General features: G+C 42.7%; 1 protein-coding gene across 2 annotated transcripts in view; it reads right to left on the bottom strand.

Annotated features, from left to right (window-relative positions):
- LOC124049140 (allograft inflammatory factor 1-like) overlaps window positions 1–21,659 on the bottom strand; it is a 32,493-nt gene that overhangs the window by 7,536 nt on the left and 3,298 nt on the right. The window contains exons 3-6 of one of the 2 annotated variants that reach the window (XM_046370508.1): window positions 13,896–13,999; window positions 11,956–12,022; window positions 8,907–8,948; window positions 5,063–5,225 (exon numbers count right to left, since the gene is read on the bottom strand). In XM_046370508.1, coding sequence (XP_046226464.1) covers window positions 5,063–5,225; window positions 8,907–8,948; window positions 11,956–12,022; window positions 13,896–13,999 — 376 coding nt within the window. The remainder of the gene's footprint in view (window positions 1–5,062; window positions 5,226–8,906; window positions 8,949–11,955; window positions 12,023–13,895; window positions 14,000–21,659) is intronic. The other variant, XM_046370509.1, reaches the window with a different exon arrangement.

Raw genomic sequence — 21,659 nt, 5'->3', positions numbered from 1 at the left:
ATCCCGTCAGTACAGGATGCCTGGTTATTTTTTTAAAGTGCCTTCCTCACCATCTTAAATAAACATGCCCCATTCAAGAAATGTAGAACTAGGAACAGGTATGGCCCCTGGTTCTCTCCAGACCTGACTGCCCTTAACCAACACAAAAACATCCTATGTCGTTCTGCATTAGCATCGAACAGCCCCCATGATATGCACCCTCTCAGGGAAGCTAGAAACCAATAACACAGGCAGTTAGAAAAGCCAAGGCTAGCTTTTTCAAGCAGAAATTTGCTTCCTGCAACACTAACTCAAAAAAGTTCTGGGACACTGTAAAGTCCATGGAGAATAAGAACACCTCCTCCCAGCTGCCCACTGCACTGAGGATAGGAAACACTGTCACTACCGATAAATCCACTATAATTGAGAATTTCAATGAGCATTTTTCTACGGCTGGCCGTGCTTTCCACCTGGCTACCCCTACCAACAGCACTGCACCCCCCACAGCAACTCGCCCAAGTCTTCCCCATTTCTCCTTCTCCCAAATCGAGTCAGCTGATGTTCTGAAAGAGCTGCAAAATCTGGACCCCTACAAATGTATTTATTTGTATGTATTTCACCTTTATTTAACCTTTATTTAACCAGGTAGGTTAGTTGAGAACAAGTTCTCATTTGCAACTGCGATAAAGCGTAGCAATTCGACACATATAACAACACAGAGTTACACATGGAATAAACAAAACACAGTCAATAATACAGTAGAACAAAAGAAAACAAAAAGTCGATATACAGTGAGTGCAAATGAGGTAAGTTAAGGAAACAAATAGGCCATGGTGGAGAAGTAATTACAATATAGCAATTAAACAGTGGAACGGTAGATCGGCAGAAGATGAATGTGCAGGTAGAGATACTGGGGTGCAAAGGAGCAAAATAAATAAATACCAGTATGGGGATGAGGTAGGTAGATAGATGGGCTGTTTACAGATGGGCTATGTACAGGTGCAGTGATCTGTAAGCTGCTCTGACAGCTGGTGCTTAAAGCTAGTGAGGGAGATGTGAGTCTCCAGCTTCAGAGATTTTTGCAATTCGTTCCAGTCATGGGCAGCAGAACACTGGAAGGAAAGACGACCAAAGGAGGAATTGGCTTTGGGTGTGACCAGTGAGATATACCTGCTGGAGCACGTGCTACGAGTGGGTGCTGCTATGGTGATCAGTGAGCTGAGATAAGGCGGGGCTTTACCTAGCAGAGCCTTGTAGATAACCTGTAGCCAGTGGGTTTGGCGACGAGTATGAAGCGAGGGCCAACCAGAGCGTACGTTTTGGTGACAAAACGGAAAAGTAACTTTTACAGGGTCGATGTTTTGGAATGTAGTCAACATTGTTTGTTTCATGCTCCTCCCACCATGGCGATTTAACGCTGGTTCGGTACTAGAAGTTTTGTTAAGTTCTACACTTCTGTCAAAATGTGTCTGTCTTCTGTCAAGTCTGTCTATCAGAGCAGCCCCTTTATAACTCAAAGTGCCTGCTCTACTTCCTCATTCATTGCTAGAGCTGTCTGGACTGCATTGTTAGCTCCCCACTCATGCTGCACAGACGTTAACACACTTGAATAATGCAACATGGCATGCATGACTATTTGCAAAACAATATTCATACATTCTAAACCACATTTACAATGCAAGACAATAACAGTAGCTTCCAGCTTTGATTGTAGGCTACCAAAAACAAATCAACTTCTTCAACACCCTCTCCACACCTGTGGTAAATTCAATTGATTGGACATGATTTGGAAAGGCACACACCTGTCTATGGAAGAAGTTTGAAAGCCTCTTCCTAGAACTGGCCGCCCAGCCACTGAGCAGTCGGGGAAGAAGGGTCTTGGTCAGGGAGGTGACCAAGAACCCAATGGTCACTGACAGAGTTCCTCTGTGGAGATGGGAGAACCTTCTAGAAGAACAACCATCTCTGTAGCACTCCACCAAATCGGGCCTTTATGGTAGAGTGGCCAGACAGAAGCCACTCCTCAGTAAAAGGCACATTACAGCCTGCTTGGAGTTTGCCAAAAGGCACCTAAAGACTCTGACCATGTGAAACAAGATTCTCTGGTCTGATGAAACCAAGATTCAACTCTTTGGCCTGAATGCCAAGCGGCACGTCTGGAGGAAAGTAGACACCTCCTATCACCTGGCCAATACCATCCCTACGATGAAGCATGGATGGCAGCATCATGCTGTGGGAATGTTTTTCAGCAGTAAGGACTGGGATACTAGTCGAGGGAAAGATAAACGGAGCAAAGTACAGAGAGATCCTTAATGAAAACCTGCTCCAGAGCGCTCAGGACCTCAGACTGGTGCGAAGGTTCACCTTCCAACAGGACAACAACACTAAGCACACAGCCAAGACAATGCAGGGGTGGCTTTGGGACAAGTCTCTGAATGTCCTTGAGTGGCCCAGCCAGAGCCCGGACTTCAACCCGATCGAACATCTCTGGAGAGACCTGAAAATAGCTGGGCATCGAAGCTCCCCATCCAACCTAACAGTGCTTGAGAGGATCTGCAGAGAAGAATGGGAGAAACTCCTAAATACAGGTGTGCCAAGCTTGTAACTTCATACCCAAGAAGGCTGTAATTCCTGCCAAAGCTGCTTCAACAAAGTACTGAGTAAAGGCTCTGAATAGTTATGTAAATGTAGGTGGCGGACGTGGCAGATGGCATGGCAATGAGTGCGGTTGGCTGTCGACGCAGCTACATTTTAGGAGGCCCCCCATCTTGGCACTGTAGAGAAAGTTTTACATTTTAAAGCAATTTCCTACAATTCTACAAATTTCTCCATGGGGCAGAGAGAAAATTTTGCAGTTTTAAAGCAAATTTTCTGCAATTCTACATATTCTGTTATGGATAATGCTGTGTTTGTTTGCTCAAACATAACAAAATGAATTCTGCTAAATCCATGTTTTTTACTTTATTTTTAATGTTAAATTCTCCCTGACCTGTCTAGCTTTTATTTTGGTGATTGTTAGTTCTCTAAGATTATATTATAAAAAAATATAGATCCATTCTCTTTTTTACATACTTTATATCTGTTTTAGTCATTTAAGTTTATACTTCATGCATTTTTCCATCCCAAAAATGTAGAAAACATGTTATCATAATATATTAATCGATTACAATGGCAGAAAAACCCTGACTTCTGCAAATGTTTTATTGTCCGAGTGAGGTAAATGCTGTAAATTACGAAGGCTCAATGTATTTTGAAAGACATTGAAGATTATAATAAATACCGTTTTGATGTCATACAAGGAAGCCAAAGACCCATTAGTCCAAATGTGCACTTCACATTTCCATATCATAAAACTAAATGTAATAGTGTCAACGTTTACGATAAATTCCGTTGAATGTACAGTTAGAATATAACATGGCTATATACCCTGAAAAGAAAAAGCCAATTTGTTGTATTGAAGAAAATGTGACACAGACCACGCATCTGAATGCACTCATGACTCTATTCTATGTACACCAAAATTACCATCCGTCTCTCTGAAATGCCTTGTGAAAGCCTAACAATAAGATTGTATTCAATAATTTAGCTAGTCATGTTGGCAATAGAACAAGCTTTCAAATTATGCCCTCCTGACCCAGATTGTGATATATAATGGCCAGTTTTTGGATTGCGTAAACAGAAGTAAATTGTGTAAAGGCAGACATGCAGGACTGTGTTCCAAACAAAACTGCATGTGCTTGCTCTAGTTCTTCAACAGCACAGCTAGGAAAGCAACAAAAAATAAATGAAAAAACATGTATAGTTGAAAAATCTGAGTCAAACTTCCTGGTTAAATAAAAGGTTAAATAAATAATTAAATAAAGGAACTGTGTACACTTTGGAGAGATGTGTCATTTGGAAACACCAGTTAGACCTCGCACTCAAACACGTGTAAGTTTGTCTTATTATGCCCTACCCCACATTTCCAACAATCTTATCATGTTACTGAATGCATTCAGATATTTTCAGATTACGTTGTCAGCAAATGTGGCGAAAAGTACAGTAAATGATAATGCACATAAAATCAGCAGTGTAATGTTTGGATTCAGTCTTGTGTTAGGTGAACTGTTGTGTCCTCACCTTTAGTCAAATACTTTTTCCATAATATCCAAACTGTTCCCTTTAAATTCCTACCATGGTTATGCATATGCTTTCATTTCACATTTGAGTCATTTAGAGGAGCAATTAGGTTTAAGTACCTTGCTCAAGGCATATTTATTCCGTAAGAAACATATCAATTTAGACTTATCCATAAAAGCCCATTCACACGAGTCTAAGGAGCGAAAAGAGACAGCGCACACTTCTATGCAAAGGTTGTTGATCAGTGCAGTAAACTGTTCTCCTAGCAGCTGCCAATAAAATAAGTCCTAAATGGAAGGGATTGTTTGTAATCTGTTGACCAATGAAATCAGCTAAAACAAGATCAATAACTCAATGCATGCACACACTCCTATTGAATAATACACATTCACGTGTATTGTGAATAGACCTAGGCAACATTTTGATTTACCCAGTTTATCAATAGAGATTTACAGTTCAAATAAATGATTGCCATTGTCGTTTTTGTAGTTAGATTGGTAAAAAGTCAAATTGACTGTGATTGCATTAATGAATCACACACGGCTGTCTCTAAAAGCACATAATGTTTAAATGTAATGATATTGAACTCAAGATGCCCAACGATTGAACAGAGCAGTAGCTGAGTTTCTGTCTTTGGATCAAGTGCCATTGTGTGACTTAGGCTAATATGCCTTCTTTTATTTGGTGGTATCGAGTATCGTGATGGTATCGAGTATTGTGATACTAAACATGGTTTCGGTATTGAAGTCAAAGTTCTGGTATCGTGACAACACACGCGCCGAAATACAAAGAACATCAACCGAGACATATTGTAGGCACCGATGCATGTGGTCACTCACACCCAAACAGAAGAAAAACAGCTGCCAACGAAACATGACGCAATACAAAGCACATATGTCGGCGACAGGTGCCGCACACACACCAACCCAATACAGCACGACAGACACACACCACAAACACTCACAGTTTGAGAACGGCCGAGCGCTTGCCCAGCATCATCTTGACAAAGTCTCTGTAGTTGATGCTGTCGCTGATGCCTTCGGTCACCTCAGAGATCATCTTCTTCATCTCCAGGTGGGTCTTAGGAACACCCAGCTTCTCCATCATCCTCTTCAGACCCATCATATCTGGAGGAAAACACAGGAGAATGGTTAACACACAAATGAGAATGACACACACAACACCTGGCAAACACACATACGCAAGCAGCCAAATGTGCTTGCCTGACACCTGTTTTCAAGGCCAGTAGGTCAACTACAGTATCACCTTTCTAGTGGGATACAATCATGACTAATAAACCCCTTAAAGACATCTAGTTCATCCAATACAGACAACACACTGAGGTATTAACCAATGTTCCCTCAGATTTTTTCCCGGCACTGAGCAAATTTCAGGTCTGCTGAGCGCAAACTTGAACGTCGTAGAAATTCTGTGCAACATCCAGTGCACATATACTGTGAACACTGAGGTTGTACCACTTTAAGCTACAATTTTAACAGTGGCCAAGTAGGCTACTTTATCATAATGTAGGCCTACCAGAGTGGCCTACCATAAAAAACTATGGAGAAAATGCATCCAATAACATTTTAACATAGAAATAGCTGTTCTGGCATTCAGCCTACAGTAGCAGCCAATGTGTGGTGTTCAATGTAGGCCAACATTCCATGAGACATTTGAAAAAAAAACATACATGACATTAATACATTTATCCACTTGTCCTTCAGACAAGGAGGTGACTAAAAATGTGTTGTTTGAAACCACTTTACAAAATGAAAAGCATTCTTATTCCCCTACCATTATTAGAAAATCAGACAAAGTATGCTACCCTCTGCCTATTGGCTACTTATTAAAGCTAGTCTCAAAATACAAAACCTCCCTTTAAGACAAAAAAAAGAAGCTCTTTACCGGACTGGCTATTCAAAGATGCCTAGAAATGCACACGTTTAGTGCTCTTGTAGGAAGAAATCACTCTCCTATTGCTGACTATAAATGATTTAACTGGCTAATAACTCACTACCTAGCAAAGGATATGAACAACATGTGCATGTGTGGCTACATGCAGCTCTCGCTTTGATCTCAAAACAAGCACATTTATTTACGACCGCTCATGCTGTAAACCGTCCAGTTCAAAGTAAATGGCCTGGATACAGATATGGCAATGGTCTATTTACATATAGGCCTACTGTAGCTCATTGTTTATGCCCCACCAGTCTGTGTAGAGTACGGGCTGAGTATTACGTGTCAATGCAATAGAATCCTACTCCAATGCGTTCTGCCTACAACAAAATCTCTTACATTGTTTGTTTTGGTAAGTTGCATTGAAAGTGGCTAATGTTGATTTGATTACAATTGCCAGAGTAAAGGGAAACGTTGATAGTGTTAACAGGGAAAACTATAGAAGTGGTCGCTGTCAAGATCACGGAGTCAAAACACAAGCAGAGACTTACCGCTCAGATACATGACAAAAAACCCTGTAAAATTATGTAACATTAATCAATTAAAAACAGTACTGTAGCAATGACGTTTGTGCAGTAAGCCCAATACATTATCACTGCATATTGGCTGTGCTTGAATTGCCCTGCCGATGCATCGCTGTTCGGGACATTTTCTTAAATTATATTTCAAAATTTGAGGAAGGCTATATGATCACACTGGTAATAGATCTGTTGTTGAATTATTTGTGAGGCACAGCTGAGTGAGCATACATTTAAATAATTCGCTTTTTATTTTACTAGGCAGATGGTGCCTGCATCTGATGGTCAGTCTCAGCGGAGGGAGAGAGCAGTAGACTAAGGGTCCGCTTCAACATCCCTCCTCTCTCCCTTTCATCCACTGACACTGACCAAAGAGGGACACCGTCTTCCAGCTGATAGGGAAAATAGAGTCGTACCGCATTATTTATGCACAAATTCATGTTGTTAATCCTATGAACAGAGAAAGTGAAATATATCACGATATTAAAAAAGACCCAAGCTGCTAACACAGGCCTATAAATACACTTTCCTACTCATTTCTTACTGCTGCACTGCATGTTGTAGCGCTGTGTGGAAATAGGAAGAAGGCACATTTTATGGCTTATAAAAGTACAAAATACAAAGTTCACAGTGCGGAGTAAGAACTTAAAGGCTAACGCACTCATAAAAACAGATGCCCTTCGCTGTATCTGTTGACGGTCTCTCTAGTAATGGTTTTAAAACATTTTTGAAATCTCAAAGTATCAACTTTGCTGTAGCTTTATTTATTTATTTTGAACCTTTTTCGTGATATCCAATTGTGAATCTTGTCTCATCGCTGCAACAACCCAACGGGCTCAGGAGAGGCGAAGGTTGAGCCATGTGTCCTCCAAAACATGATCCGCCAAACCTTGCTACTTAACACCTGTCGCTCGAGTGCGATGAGCCTAGTAAAGCCCCCCCCGGTCAAACTCTTCCCCTAACCCAGACGACACTGGGTCAATTATGCGCCGCCCTATGGGACTCACAGTCACGGCTGGTTGTGACACAGTCTGGGATCAAACCTGGGTCTGTAGTGATGCCTCAACGACTCTCAGACCGTGTCGCAACTCTCGAGGCCTGCTGTAGCTTTATTTCATGCCTGCTACGTTACTGCACAGTGTTCTGAGCCATCCGATTGGCCAGCAGTAGGCCTATATTGAACTTGATTTGCTCTCTAGGCACACCGGAAAGCAGTGTTTGTACCCTCACACACATGAAATGTATTTCCCTACCCGGCGCGCAGGGCAGGTGAAATCAGGTGCATCTACTGCCAACAACCCGAAACTAAAAAATACAAAATTAGAACAAGGCTTTATAATTGGGTTTTTTACAGAAATATTTGGCGATTGACTAAGAACGCCGACTAAGAACGCTGATTTGATCGACGAGTCAATCAAATCAAATTGTATTGTTCACATACACATGGTTAGCAGATGTTAATGGGAGTGTAGTGAAATTATTATGCTTCTAGTTCCGACATTGCAGTAATATCTAACAAATTCACAACGACTACCTTATACACACAATTTAAAGGGATGGAATCAGAATATGTACATATAAACATATGGATGCACGATGGCCATGCGGCTTAGGCAAGATGCAATAGATGGTATAAAATACTCGTATATACATATGAGATGAGTAATATAGGATATGTAAACATTATTAAAGTGGCATAATTTAAAGTGACTAGTGATACCTTTATTATTTTACATTATTATTATTACATTATTATTATTATATTATTTTACATTATATTACCATTTGTAAGTCGCTCTGGATAAGAGCGTCTGCTAAATGACTTAAATGTAAATGTATTAAATCAATTCATTAAAAGTAGCCAGTGATTGTAGTCTGTATGTTGGCAGCAGTCTCTCTATGTTATTAATGGCTGTTTAACAGTCTGACAGCCTCGGTGACCACTACTCTAGAAAGTTGAGTGGAGTTCAATCTCATGGGGCAGCAGGGTAGCCTAGTTAGAGCATTGTACTAGTAACCGAAAGGTTGCAAGTTCATATCCCCCAGCTGACAAGGTACACATCTGTCCTAGGCCATCATTGAAAATAAGAATTTGTTCTTAACTGACTTGCCGAGTTACATAAAGGTAAAATAAAAAAATGTTTCTCTCTGTGGACTGATATTTCTGTACTGTAGTCCAGGAGAAGCGGGCAGTCTCTGGGCTACTGCGCACAGCTTAGAGGGAACATTCGTCTTAACTACTGCTCAGTAATATCTCACACACAGGTCAATTATCCTTATTATGACTGAAGTTGTGCAGTTGTGTATCACTGCTGAGCTGGTTCCACTACTTACCAATCTCTCCCTGGTCGTTCAGGTCAAACTCTGCATATTTGTCTGCAAAACAAACACACAGCAGACTAAATAAGGAGTGTGGTGAACCAACCCCCCTCATAGCCTCCAGAGACACAAACAGAAAACGCACACCACAACATTCTCAAACACACCATATATACAGTAACACAAAGTATTCAGACCCTTTCACATTAGCACCTTATTCTAGAAAATGTATTAAATATATTATTTTCATCAATTTTCACACAATACCCCACATGACAAAGCAGAAACATATAATACATTTAAAAAATGATGAGAAAGTGCATGCAAGCCTCAATTAGCTAGCTAGCTTAAAGGGATGCTAAGGGGATTGGCAGTGAGGCCCTTTATCTAGTTCCCCAGAGTAAGATGAACTTGTAGATAAAAAATGTGTCTCTGCGTGCAGTTTGAAGGAAGTTGCTAAATATTGCTAGCGTAATTGCTAACTAGCATTAGCGCAATGACTGGAAGTCCATGGGTACATGCTAGCAGATACCCATTGACTTCCAGTCATTGCTCTGACACTAGTTAGCATTGGCTAGCAAAACAACCTCTAACTTCATTCATACTGGACAGAGATATACAAATGGTATCCAATAGTTAATCTGACTCTGGGGAAGTAGACAAAGGTCCTCATTGCCATAATTCTGAAGTATCCCGGTTCAATCCAGTCAAGACAGGTACTACACAATCATATTGGATGATAAATAACCCGAGGTATGGCAGCGATTAGTCTACTATAGCGGGAGTCAGCTTGGTTGGTTGCCGTCTCTCCCTCCCTCCTCCGTGTCACTCACAGTAGCCTACAGACAGCACGACCCCTGCTAGAGGGTCACCGCTCTACCTCCTTTCCCTCGCGCTTTATCAGCTCTGGTTAATAAAGTAGCTTAAAAATGGACTTCTCTGCTGCTTCTCACCCAGGTCGGAAGGGGTTTGCATCTGACCAGGTCTACACAGAATGGGTCGAGTTGTCCTCGGGTCTGTTCGGAACTGATCATTCATACACACACACACACACATACAGTACATACATAAATAATCAGGTCCAGATGGGAAAGCTCCAAGTCTATTTTGGAACGGGTCCAAATTCTGGGGATGTGAAGGCCTCTAGGTGAAAAGCCCTGGAGGGCGGCTGTTTCTGAGATACTGGATCTGGTGCGCCTGGCACCGACAATCCTACCACGCTCAAAGTCGATTTTGTCCATTCTAACGTTCAATCGAACAGTAACTGAATACCTTGATGCCCGTCTGCCTGCTTTATAAAGCAAGCCACGACCAAGTGACTCACTGTCTGTAGGAGCGATCCATTTTTGGAAACAGGCTGGTGTACCTAATAAACTGTCTGGTGAGTGTAGGTCAGATCCTTCATAATGTAGCCTGATAATTTATCAGTAAGTAGTAGTGGGACAATGCTGACCCTGTACGTAACTTCTGAGGAGAGGGCCCCTCCAGTTCTAGCCTCCCACCTAAACACTGCTGCGAGTGGGCCTCGTCCTAAAGCCCTCTGTAAATCATCCATCCACACACTGATAGTCTCAACTAAACAAGTATATTCTTCTTCTTCTCCTACATTCCTCAATGTTCTCATGTTCCAAAAGGTGAGTGAAGTAGCTTATCCTCTCTGAGGACTTCCCGCTCCCCCTATTCACCTTTTCGGGCTTGGCTGTGTGCTTAAGGGCAAGAACTGACAATCATACATTGTCTCGCTTTCTTCCCCACCCCTTTCTCACCTCTTTCCCTCCCTTTCTTCTCTCCATGGTCAGGAGTTTGTTCTGACAGATATATGTGTGAAAGAGACATCAACCCCTGGAGTGGGGTAGCGGTTGGTTTGAAGCCTCAGCTGAGACAGAAGGATGCTACATGGAAAGCCTCCTGTCATTTTTATTTTTTAAATTATGTATTGTGCTCTTGACTGCTGCCTTGCTCTTTGTTCATTCTATCAAAAAACAACAATACCTCCAAACAATTGCTGTAACAGCTTTTGAAAGCTCTATATTATTCCTGTGTTATTAATCACATCTCAGAGGCTGAGAGAGAGCTCTGATCTAGAAGCATAAGATCTAAACTGAGACAGGAAACAAGCTTTGAAGCACAGCGGCAATCAGCAGGGAGGAGGAACCGAGGGGGCAAAGGTGAGGAAGTCAGGGGTCAGTCAGATACCATAGAAACTAGAACGAGATTGTAGCATGGAGAGAGCCATCCTCTCAGGATCTCCCTGGGACCCTGCATGTTTATAGACCATTTCCTGCATGGTGGAGTATGAGAAAGACATACAGCATTGGGGCTCTATCTAGGTCTGGTCTCCCATGTTTATAATCTTAGGACTTAACACACACACACACACACACACACACACACACACACACACACACACACACACACACACACACACACACACACACACACACACACACACACACACACACACACACACACACACACACACACACTACACTGACTAGCAACTCTCATACCTGTCCCTTGAACGATGACACACGCACGCCAACAGAGTTCATGTAGACCGTAATATGGCAGTAATCTGGGAGTCTTTGAGGTAAGCCCCGGTCTCAATGCTGTGGTATGATAGTTAATCTGGTCCTGTTATTCTACTCCCTATAACCACATGTTCCCCAGAGCCCTGGATAAAACAACAACAACCAGAGGAGTGGAGCAGCTACATTCCTGCTGCCTGGACTGCTGGGGACAGGTCGGGCCTCACAACCCACTTAGAAATCAGTACAGAACACACACACACACAAAAAACAGACACAAAAGACAAAGATCAGCAATAACCGACTACATTATCATGCTGTTAGTTTGCCTGTCCAAGTACAGCTGGCACCATGCAATAACACACGTAATGACACTTAAACAGTAATGAGATGGCAGCACAAACAAACACATTGACATATGGTACACACCCCCACAGGCAACTCACTCCCACTCCTCTGTGATTAAGAGCTAAAATAGGACAGTGATACATCAGATATTCCAGGTCGGGTAGGTCTTTCCTGGTAGAATTCCTTACTTTTAAAAGAATCCAGTTTTTCCAGGAGGTCCTCCTCATCCCGGTATTTCTGGTCTTCCATGTATTCCTAAGGAGAGAAGAAGAAGGGAGAAATAAATCTTAGATCCTTGCTGAGTATCAGGTCTAACATGGCATCAGATTCACAAAATGTTACCATCATGGTTACCTCCCAATTATCTCTTCTGCCCAAAGTGCACTTTCTTTCACTGGCTTATAAGGAAAAGACTGGGATAAAAAATATGGTGGAAACTCCAAATATTCCATGCCGCCACCAATCAAATGCTTTTTCGATTGGTGGGAAGAAGTGAACGGGTGTACACTTCAGGTTTCGATGTATCTGAGAGGTTTCAATGTGTCAGAAACTTGAGCTAATTAGCTTAAGTACAGCACAGGACAATGACATATTCCCAATTTAGTGCATTATAAAGGGAATAGGGAGCAGCCACCCATAGTGTGTTCCTATAGGGTTCATTAAACAAGTTGGATGAATGACTGATACCGGAGTCAGTAAAGAAAGGTAGACCACTATTGTGACTGACTGACTGTTCAGGTGATGTCAGGGGATTTAGATACCTTTAACGTCTGAAGGTGTGTTAGTACAGTACATCTACGAGGAGGAGGGGGACGGAAGCTATACTGTTACACTGGCAATACTAGGTGCCTATAAGAACATACAATAGTCAAAGGTATAGGAAATACAAATGGTATAGAGAGAAATAGTCCTATAAATACCATATTAACTACAACCTAAAACCTCTTACCTTGGAATATTGAAGTCTCATGTTAAAAGGAACCACCAACTTTCATATGTTCTCATGTTCTGAGCAAGGAACTTGCTAAACCTTAGCTTTTTTACATGGCACATTACTTTCTTCTCCAACACTTTGTTTTTGCATTATTTAAACCAAATTGAACATGTTTCATTATTTATTTGAGGCTACATTGATTTTATTGATATTTTATATTAAGTTAAAATAAGTGTTAATTCAGTATTATTGTAATTGTCATTATTACAAAAAATAAAAAATAAAAAACGCCCGATTAACCGGTATCGGCCTTTTGGTCCTCCAATAATCGGTATCGGCGTGAAAAATCATAATCGGTCGACCTCTACTCTGGAGCAGGTTTCATCAAGGATCTCTGTACTTTGCTCCGTTCATCTTGCCTCAATACTGACTAGTCTCCCAGTCACTGCCGCTGAAAATCATCTCTACAGATGCTTCACAGTAGGGATGGTTTCATCAGACCAGGGAATCTTGTTTCACATGGTCTGAGATTCTTTAGGTGCCTTTTGGCAAACTCCAAGCAGGCTGTCATGTGCCTTTTACTGAGGAGTGGCTTCTGTCTGGCCACTACCATAAAGGCCTGCTTGGTAGAGTGTTGCAGAGATGATTGTCCTTCTGGAAGGTTCTCCCATCTCCACTGAAGAACTCTGTCAGAGTGACAATTGGGTTCTTGATCAACTCCCTGGCCAAGGCCCTTCTCCCCCGATTCCTCAGTTTGGCTGGGCGGCCAGCTCTAGGAAGAGTCTTTGGGGTTTCAAACGTCTTCCATGGAAGAATGATGGAGGCTACTCTGTTCTTGAGGAAACATTAAGCATCAGGGATGCAAACTGGTGAGGGCCCAAAAAAGGTGACTTTGTTTTGCACAAACATGCAAAAAAATCCCTGCTAGGGGGAAATGCAGGTTTTAACTAATTAAACAAAGAATTTGATCTACATAACTTACACACAGTCGCTGTGTGTAAAATAAAAGTGGTTAACGTGAACCTAACTCACAGCGAGGCGCAGACAGAGATGGTCGCTTCGCGTCCCTAGGAAACTATTCAGTATTTTGTTTTTTTAAACGTGTTATTTCTTACATTGGTACCCCAGGTAATCTTAGTTTGTATTAAATACAGTCGGGAGGAACTACTGTATATAAGAGAAACGTCAACTCACCATCATTACGACCAGGAATACGACTTTCCCGAAGCGGATCCTTTGTTTTGCCCACCACCCAGGACAATGGATTGGATCCCAGCCGGTGAACAAAAACAACGTTGCTGTAAAAGGGGCAGACGAAGCGGTCTTCTGGTCAGGCTCCAGAGACGGGCACATCGCGCACCGCATACTACTCGCCAATGGCCAGTCTCTTGACAACAAGGTTGATGAAATCCGAGCAAGGGTAGCATTCCAGAGAGACATAAGAGACTAACGTTCTTTGCTTCACGGAAACATGGCTCACTCGAGACACGCCATCGGAGTCGGTAGAGCCAGCTCCGACAGAAACAAGAAGAGGGGCGGGGGGGTATGACTTATGATTAACGAGACGTGGTGTGATCATAACAACATACAGGAACTCAAGTCCCTCTGTTCACCTGACCGCATTATCTACCAAGATAATTATCTTTGATTATAATCACAGCCGCATAAATTCCTCCCCAAACAGACACAGACGGCCCTGAACTAACTTTATACTTTATAACTTTATTTGACTATGTAAACTGGAAACCACAGATCCTGATTGTATCTGGGGATTTTAATAAGGCTAATCTGAAAACAAGACTCCCTAAATTCTAGCAGCATATTGATTGTGCTACCAGGGCTGGTAAAACGCTGGATCATTGTTATTCTAACTTCAGTGACGCATATAAGGCCCTCCCCTGCCCTCATTTTGGAAAAGCTGACCAAGACTCCATTTTGTTGCTCCCAGAGACTAAAACAGGAAGCTCCCGCACTCAGGTCTGTTCAACGCTGGTCCGACCAATCTGATTCCACGCTTCAAGATTGCGTAGATCACGTGGATTGGGATATCTTCCGCATTGCATCAAACAACAGCATTGACGAATACGCTGATTCGGTGAGCAAGTTTATTAGCAAGTGCATCAGCGATGTCGTACTGATTAAGCAACTATTAAAACATTCCCAAACCAGAAACAGTGGTTTGATGGCAGCATTCGCACGAAACTGAAAGCACGAACCACTGCTTTTAACCAGGGCAAGGTGACTGGAATCATGACCGAATACAAACAGTGTAGCTATTCCCTCCGAAGGAAATCAAACAAGCGAAGAGTCAGTATTGAGACAAAGTAGAGTCGCAATTCAACGGCTCAGACCCAAGAGGTACAGTGGGGCAAAAAAGTATTTAGTCAGCCACCAATTTTTCATCATAGGTACACTTCAACTATGACAGACAAAATGAGAAGAAAAAAATCCAGAAAATCACATTGTAGGATTTTTTATGAATTTATTTGCAAATTATGGTGGAAAATAAGTATTTGGTCACCTACAAACAAGCAAGATTTCTGGCTCTCACAGACCTGTAACTCTTCTCCAAGAGACTCCTCTGTCCTCCACTCGTTACCTGTATTAATGGCACCTGTTTGAACTTATCAGTATAAAAGACACCTGTCCACAACCTCAAACAGTCACACTCCAAACGGCCTAACCAGCTCTGCTAGGGCTAGTAAAATGGTCAAAGTGAGGTGTTCTCTCATTTGTGTCTGGAAATAGCTAGCGAGTTAGCTTGGTTGCTTGACACCCTTTGTGAGGTCAGAATGCTCGGAACAACCCTACTCCCCGGACAGAGTGTCCAGTGACGCACTCCGAGAGCGAACCGCTCTGTCCGTTCATAAATTCAATCTGACAACTCTCTGGCTTTACCAACGCCCAGTACGCACTCTGGCACTCCAGATTAAATTTACGAACAAACCCAAAATCTTAATGTTTAGTTAGTCTTTTGTTATGCTAACAAGCAAGCAAGAGGTTGCATAGCAACAACAACTTTCAGTAGACAGGCGAAGCATTAGTATGCTCAACTGAAAGGATACCGTTTGTTTATACTACCCATTAAGTGGGTAGTATACAGTGTATTGGTATTCGAAGTGTTGCTCGTCAATGAATGCAGTGATGTTCAGCAGATTACAATAACGCTGTCACGCCTTGGTCATTGTATTTTGTGTTTTTGTTATATGTTTGGGTAGGCCAGGGTGTGACATGGGTTTATATGTTGTGTTTCGTATTGGGGTTTGTATTAATTGGGATTGTGTATGATTAGGGGTGTGTCTAGTTAGGCTAGTTAGGCTTTTCTCCTCTCTTGCCGGAGTCTCCAGTCTGCCCAGCGCCGCCAGTGCTCCCAGTCTGCCCAGCGCCGCCAGTGCTCCCAGTCTGCCCAGCGCCGCCAGTGCTCCCAGTCTGCCCAGCGCCGCCAGTGCTCCCAGTCTGCCCAGCGCCGCCAGTGCTCCCAGTCTGCCCAGCGCCACCAGTGCTCCCAGTCTGCCCAGCACCACCAGTGCTCCCAGTCTGCCCAGCGCCGCCAGTGCTCCCAGTCTGCCCAGCGCCGCCAGTCTGCCCAGCGCCGCCAGTGCTCCCAGTCTGCCCAGCGCCGCCAGTCAGCCCAGCGCTGCCCGACATCCAGTCTCTTCCAGATCTGCCCGACATCCAGTCTCTTCCAGATCTGCCCGACATCCAGTCTCTTCCAGATCTGCCCGACAACCAGTCTCTTCCAGATCTGCCCGACAACCAGTCTCTTCCAGATCTGCCAGCCAGCCAGGATTTACCGGAGCCTACTACCTGCCTGAGCTTCATCTCAGTACTGGGCTTCCTCTCAGTCCCGGGCTGCTTCGGTCCCGAGCTGCCCCTCTGTCACGAGCTGCCCCTCTGTCACGAGCTGCCCCTCTGTCACGAGCTGCCCCTCTGTCACGAGCTGCCCCTCTGTCACGAGCTGCTCCTCAGTTAAGTGAGGTTCTGGGTGAGGACTATTAGGCCATGGTCGGCGGAGAAGGTGGATTATCCCAGGACGCGAAGGGGAGGAAATAGGACATTTATGGAGTGGGGTCCACGTCCCGAGCCAGAACCGCCACCAAGGACAGACGCCCACCCGGACCCTCCCTATGCTCGAGGTGCGTCCGGGAGTCCGCACCTTAGGGGGGGGGGGGGTTCTGTCACGCCTTGGTCATTGTATTTTGTGTTTTTGTTATATGTTTGGGTAGGCCAGGGTGTGACATGGGTTTATATGTTGTGTTTCGTATTGGGGTTTGTATTAATTGGGATTGTGTATGATTAGGGGTGTGTCTAGTTAGGCTTGGCTGCCTGAGGCGGTTCTCAATTGGAGTCAGGTGATTCTCGTTGTCTCGGATTGGGAACCGTATTTAGGTAGCCTGAGTTCGCTTTGTATTTTGTGGGGGTTTGTACCCATCTCTGTGTTGTAGTCACCAGATAGGCTGTATTAGGTTTCACGTTCCGTTTGTTGTTTTCGTATTTCAGTTATTTCATGTACCGTCATATCTTTCATTAAAGTCATGAGTAACCTGCACGCTGCATTTCGGTCCCACTCTCTTCTTACAACAGACGAACGCCGTTACAAACGCTTTGATTTAGCCACTTCATTTCCATAATAATAATAAATCCTTGTCTGACCTCCACGATGAGACCTGCTTTTTATAGGCTGCTAATACTGTTGTTTGCTAGTAATACCCTCCTGGGGGGGTGGTACGTGTTGCAGTGATGAGTCAGACCCACTGAATCGTGCCGCTGTCGTTGAGATTGGCTGTAATGCTGATTCTCATATTCATCTGCAATTTAAATTCCACTCCTCACACTCTACAAACTTTCACTCCTGCTCAATCTGTCTCTGTCTCTCTCCCACTCAGACACTCTTTCTCTCTCCCTCCCTCCGTTAGACACACTCACTCTAACCTAACATACCAGTTTTAGAAAGACACTTGAGCAGGGTTCCCACTTCTGTTTTTCAGGGGAAATGGAGGTTAGGTTTAAATACTGTATCACTGAAAACATCAGTGTATTGGTTGCATCCACAGATTTGCAGAAAAGAGAAAGAAAGAATACGTTTTCTGTTTTTTTATTGTTGTAGTATCATCTTTCACATATACTAGAATAGCCACACAGTCAGATAGGATGCTGGAGATCATGTTGATGGAAAACACAATAGGGCAACTGTAGGTGTGCAAAGTTTCAGACCGATAACTTCAGGAATGGGTGAGATACATGACATTTAGCATGAAGTCACCCAGGTGTCCCACACAAGTTGCCCAAATGTACCCAAGTGGCCGAATTGGTGAAATGACCTATAACTATATACAGCAGTGCAAATAACTATATACAACATATCAAAAAGCAATTCTAACACACAAAAAAAAGTTAAAAAAAATCAAAATAAATATATATTTTTTAAAACAGTACACCCCTTGGAAGTCCCCGTCATAATATTTTGCTGCCTGTGCCATGTCCAATAGCAGTCTCTTTCTGATGTAAAGCAGAGGCAAACTAAACAAGTGGTACATTTCATGCGACACAGAACACAACGACGCCTCCATGCTGTGCCCTTTTGGCCCTGAGGCACAGTCATGCCTGCAGTAATGAACACCACTGGGGGCACAGGTAGAGCGGACACCAGGGGCTCCCAGTCGGAGTCGCTATCACTGTGGAAAAAATAATATTTGTATTGTATGAGCCTTTTATCATCACATAAAATAAACAGATATGTATTGATTGTATAGAGCAGAGGGAACAGTCACTAAGGTGTTCCATTCAACTCCGGCCATTGTTGTGTGTGTGTGTGTGTGTGTGTGTGTGTGTGTGTGTGTGTGTGTGTGTGTGTGTGTGTATATACACACAAACTACACATTTCATTGCAATTTTTTAAATATGTTTTATATAATATATATATTTTTATATTTCATAAAACAGCATTAGCACTTACCCGTCCAGAAGTACGTCCTGTCCTTGCAGAAATAGCTCCTCAGTTCATTTGAATCATAACACTCCAAGATTCCTCAAACAAAAAAAATCTCTCACTTTCACTTTCTCACTTTAGAGTTTGACTTTGCTTTACATTTATTCGCCATGATATATTCAATGAAATCGTTGAAACTACAACTTTCCGAAATACAGCTGCGCGTAAAAAGCCTTACAGCAACACCTCTGATCAAGGACAGAATGGAGTTCCCTGCGCGTGCGATTACAACCAAGGAATTGTGGTCCAACCCCAAACCATTACATACTGGCGTTTACCTCAGCTCATTGGCCATCTACCCAGCTAGATTTCAAGATCAGTGGTCATTGGGCAGACATAGTCAATCAATGAAGCTTCGCTAAAATTATTGGTGCGTAAGGTAGTAATTTATCGTGGTCTTCAAATCAGCTCACTTCGGTCAATACTACCCACAAAAAAAACAATGTTATTTGGCTGTGTTGCAAACATCCAGATGAATGCACTGAAACCCACCATGACTAGATAAACGATTGTTTACAAGGGCGAATCACGCCGAATGCTCTGTAAAAAATGGATAGAGATGGAATTCACGGCACAAACAGTTTACAAAATGTTTTGATTTAGGCTATAAAAATATCAAAGAAAACGGCACTTCATTTGATCAATGGGTCACTCAGGAAGAGAAATAAGAGCAAGATATCAGAATGTAAGTCATAATTTTACTTTCAGATGTGAATGTGTAAAAACTGTCATGGCGGAAAATGTTTCTGTTCTTGATTGCTCTTCTCAAACAAAAGCATGGGATTTGTTCTCTGTAATAGCTATTTTAAATTGGAAAACGTTTGATTACCAAGATTCTAATCTTTTGAAGGGTGTAAGACACTTGCATTTTCAAGAAAGTTTAATGTTACAAAGTTGTATTTTTAGTCACTCTGAAAATTCCCCTGATGTTGGTCCATAACAGGTTAAAGCAATTAATTTGTATCCGCTGTCGGACTTAGACTGCATATTTTCCACCATTTCCTTCAAATCTGACAACATTGTGATGTCACACCCATTCTCTAAAGCATTGCATTATGGGCCCTAAAAGCACAGAAATAAGTGGCCATTGCTTGTATACTTCGTAAATTGACAAATTTAGTACATCATTGGGGAACTTTTGACATACTATATCCATACTATGACCAATAAACATGCTATATACACACACACATCACAAAAAGTATGGTTAGTAGGAGTATTCGAACACAACTTTCATTCACAATCAAAGCCTAAAATTAACACCCGGTACCTGCCAAATGCAGGTAAACACGTCTATTTCACCAGCCACATTGGCAGGTGGTCTGCACGCCACAGTGAGAGCAATTCAATCACATTTGTGAATACCAATAGTCAAGAATGATCACATTTATAAGTAAAAATATGCAGTAGCTTTTTTCAATGTATTTCCGCCGTTGTTTCAATGCTGGTAAATTAATAGCACAAAGTCAAGGGAACTACGAGTCCTAGAAAACCTATTACACTTCGCGCTGCAACTCTGCCTGGCTGGAGGCTGTGCCACCTGAAGGGCTGTGTGAAATATAAACTCAGCAAAAAAAGAAACAGCCCTTTTTCAGGACCCTGTCTTTCAAAGATAATTTGTAAAAATCCAAATAACTTCACAGATCTTCATTGTAAAGGGTTTAAACACCGTATTGTGAGACGCCTCAGACGGCGCTACAGGGAGACAGGACGGACAGCTGATCGTCCTCGCAGTGGCAGAACATGTGTAACAACACCTTCACAGGATTGGTACATCAGAACATCACACCTGCAGGACACATACAGGATGGCAACAACAACTGACAGAGTTAGAGGGTACAATCCCTCCATCAGTGCTCAAACTGTCCGCAATAGGGTGAGAGAGGCTTGACTGAGGGCTTATAGGCCTGTTGTCTGGTGAGGACCTGCCTTACATCACCGTCAACAATGTCGCCTATGGGCACAAACCCACCATCGCTGGACCAGACAGGACTGGAAAAAAGTGCTATTCACTGACGAGTTGCGGTTTTATCTCACCGGGGGTTACACCGAGGCCTGTTCTCTGGAGTGGGATCGATTTGGAGGCTTGTTCTGTGCGTGATTGCCTGCAAGACAGGAATGTCAGTCAGTGTTCTGCCATGGCCGGCGAAGAGCCTGGATCTCAATCCCATTGAGCACGTCTGGGACCTGTTGGCTCGGAGGGTGAGGGCTGGAGCCATTCCCCCCAGAAATGTCCAGGAACTTGCAGGTGCCTTGGTGGAAAAGTGGGGTAACATCTCACAGCAATATCTGGTGCAGTCCGCGAGGAGGAGATGCACTGCAGTACTTAATTAAGATGCACTGCAGCTGGTGGCCACACCAGATACTGACTGTTACTTTTGATTTTGACCACCCCTTTGTTCAGGGACACATTATTACATTTCTGTTAGTCACATGTCTGTGGAACTTGTTCAGTTTATGTCTCAGTTGTTGAATCTTGTTATGTTCATACAAATATTTATACATGTTAAGTTGGCTGAAAATAAACGCAGTTGACAGTGAGGATGTTTCTTCTTTTGCTGAGTTTACATTTTTAGAAACGCTATGCACATGCACAATTGCCTTGAAACGAAGGTCTACTAAAGTGATACTTTGTTCTTGTGTTTCTTGGCTATTAACATTGTTTTGTTCACAAGCTAGGGTGTTTTCTATGCCTTTCAACTGCTTGGGAAGAGAAGACAACGCTTCTACTAGTCAGATTCACAGGTATAAACATGATTTGAGTCACGCTACCACGGTAACCTCTCGTCCTTAAAGGGGCACGTTTGTCTCCTGTGATATTTTAATGACTAAGGTCACAAAAATGTAAATAAAAAAATATACGACATTAGTTACTTCGTACTAGTAATAGATTTGTTTTAGAAACTTTGTTTTGTTCTGGTAATTTTAGCATCAAAACAACATTTTATCTGGTAAAAAAATCTGAGTGG

The sequence above is a fragment of the Oncorhynchus gorbuscha genome, linkage group LG11 (assembly GCF_021184085.1).
Source record: "Oncorhynchus gorbuscha isolate QuinsamMale2020 ecotype Even-year linkage group LG11, OgorEven_v1.0, whole genome shotgun sequence".
Lineage (NCBI taxonomy): Eukaryota > Metazoa > Chordata > Actinopteri > Salmoniformes > Salmonidae > Oncorhynchus > Oncorhynchus gorbuscha.
This window is presented reverse-complemented; position numbering and strand designations above follow the sequence as displayed.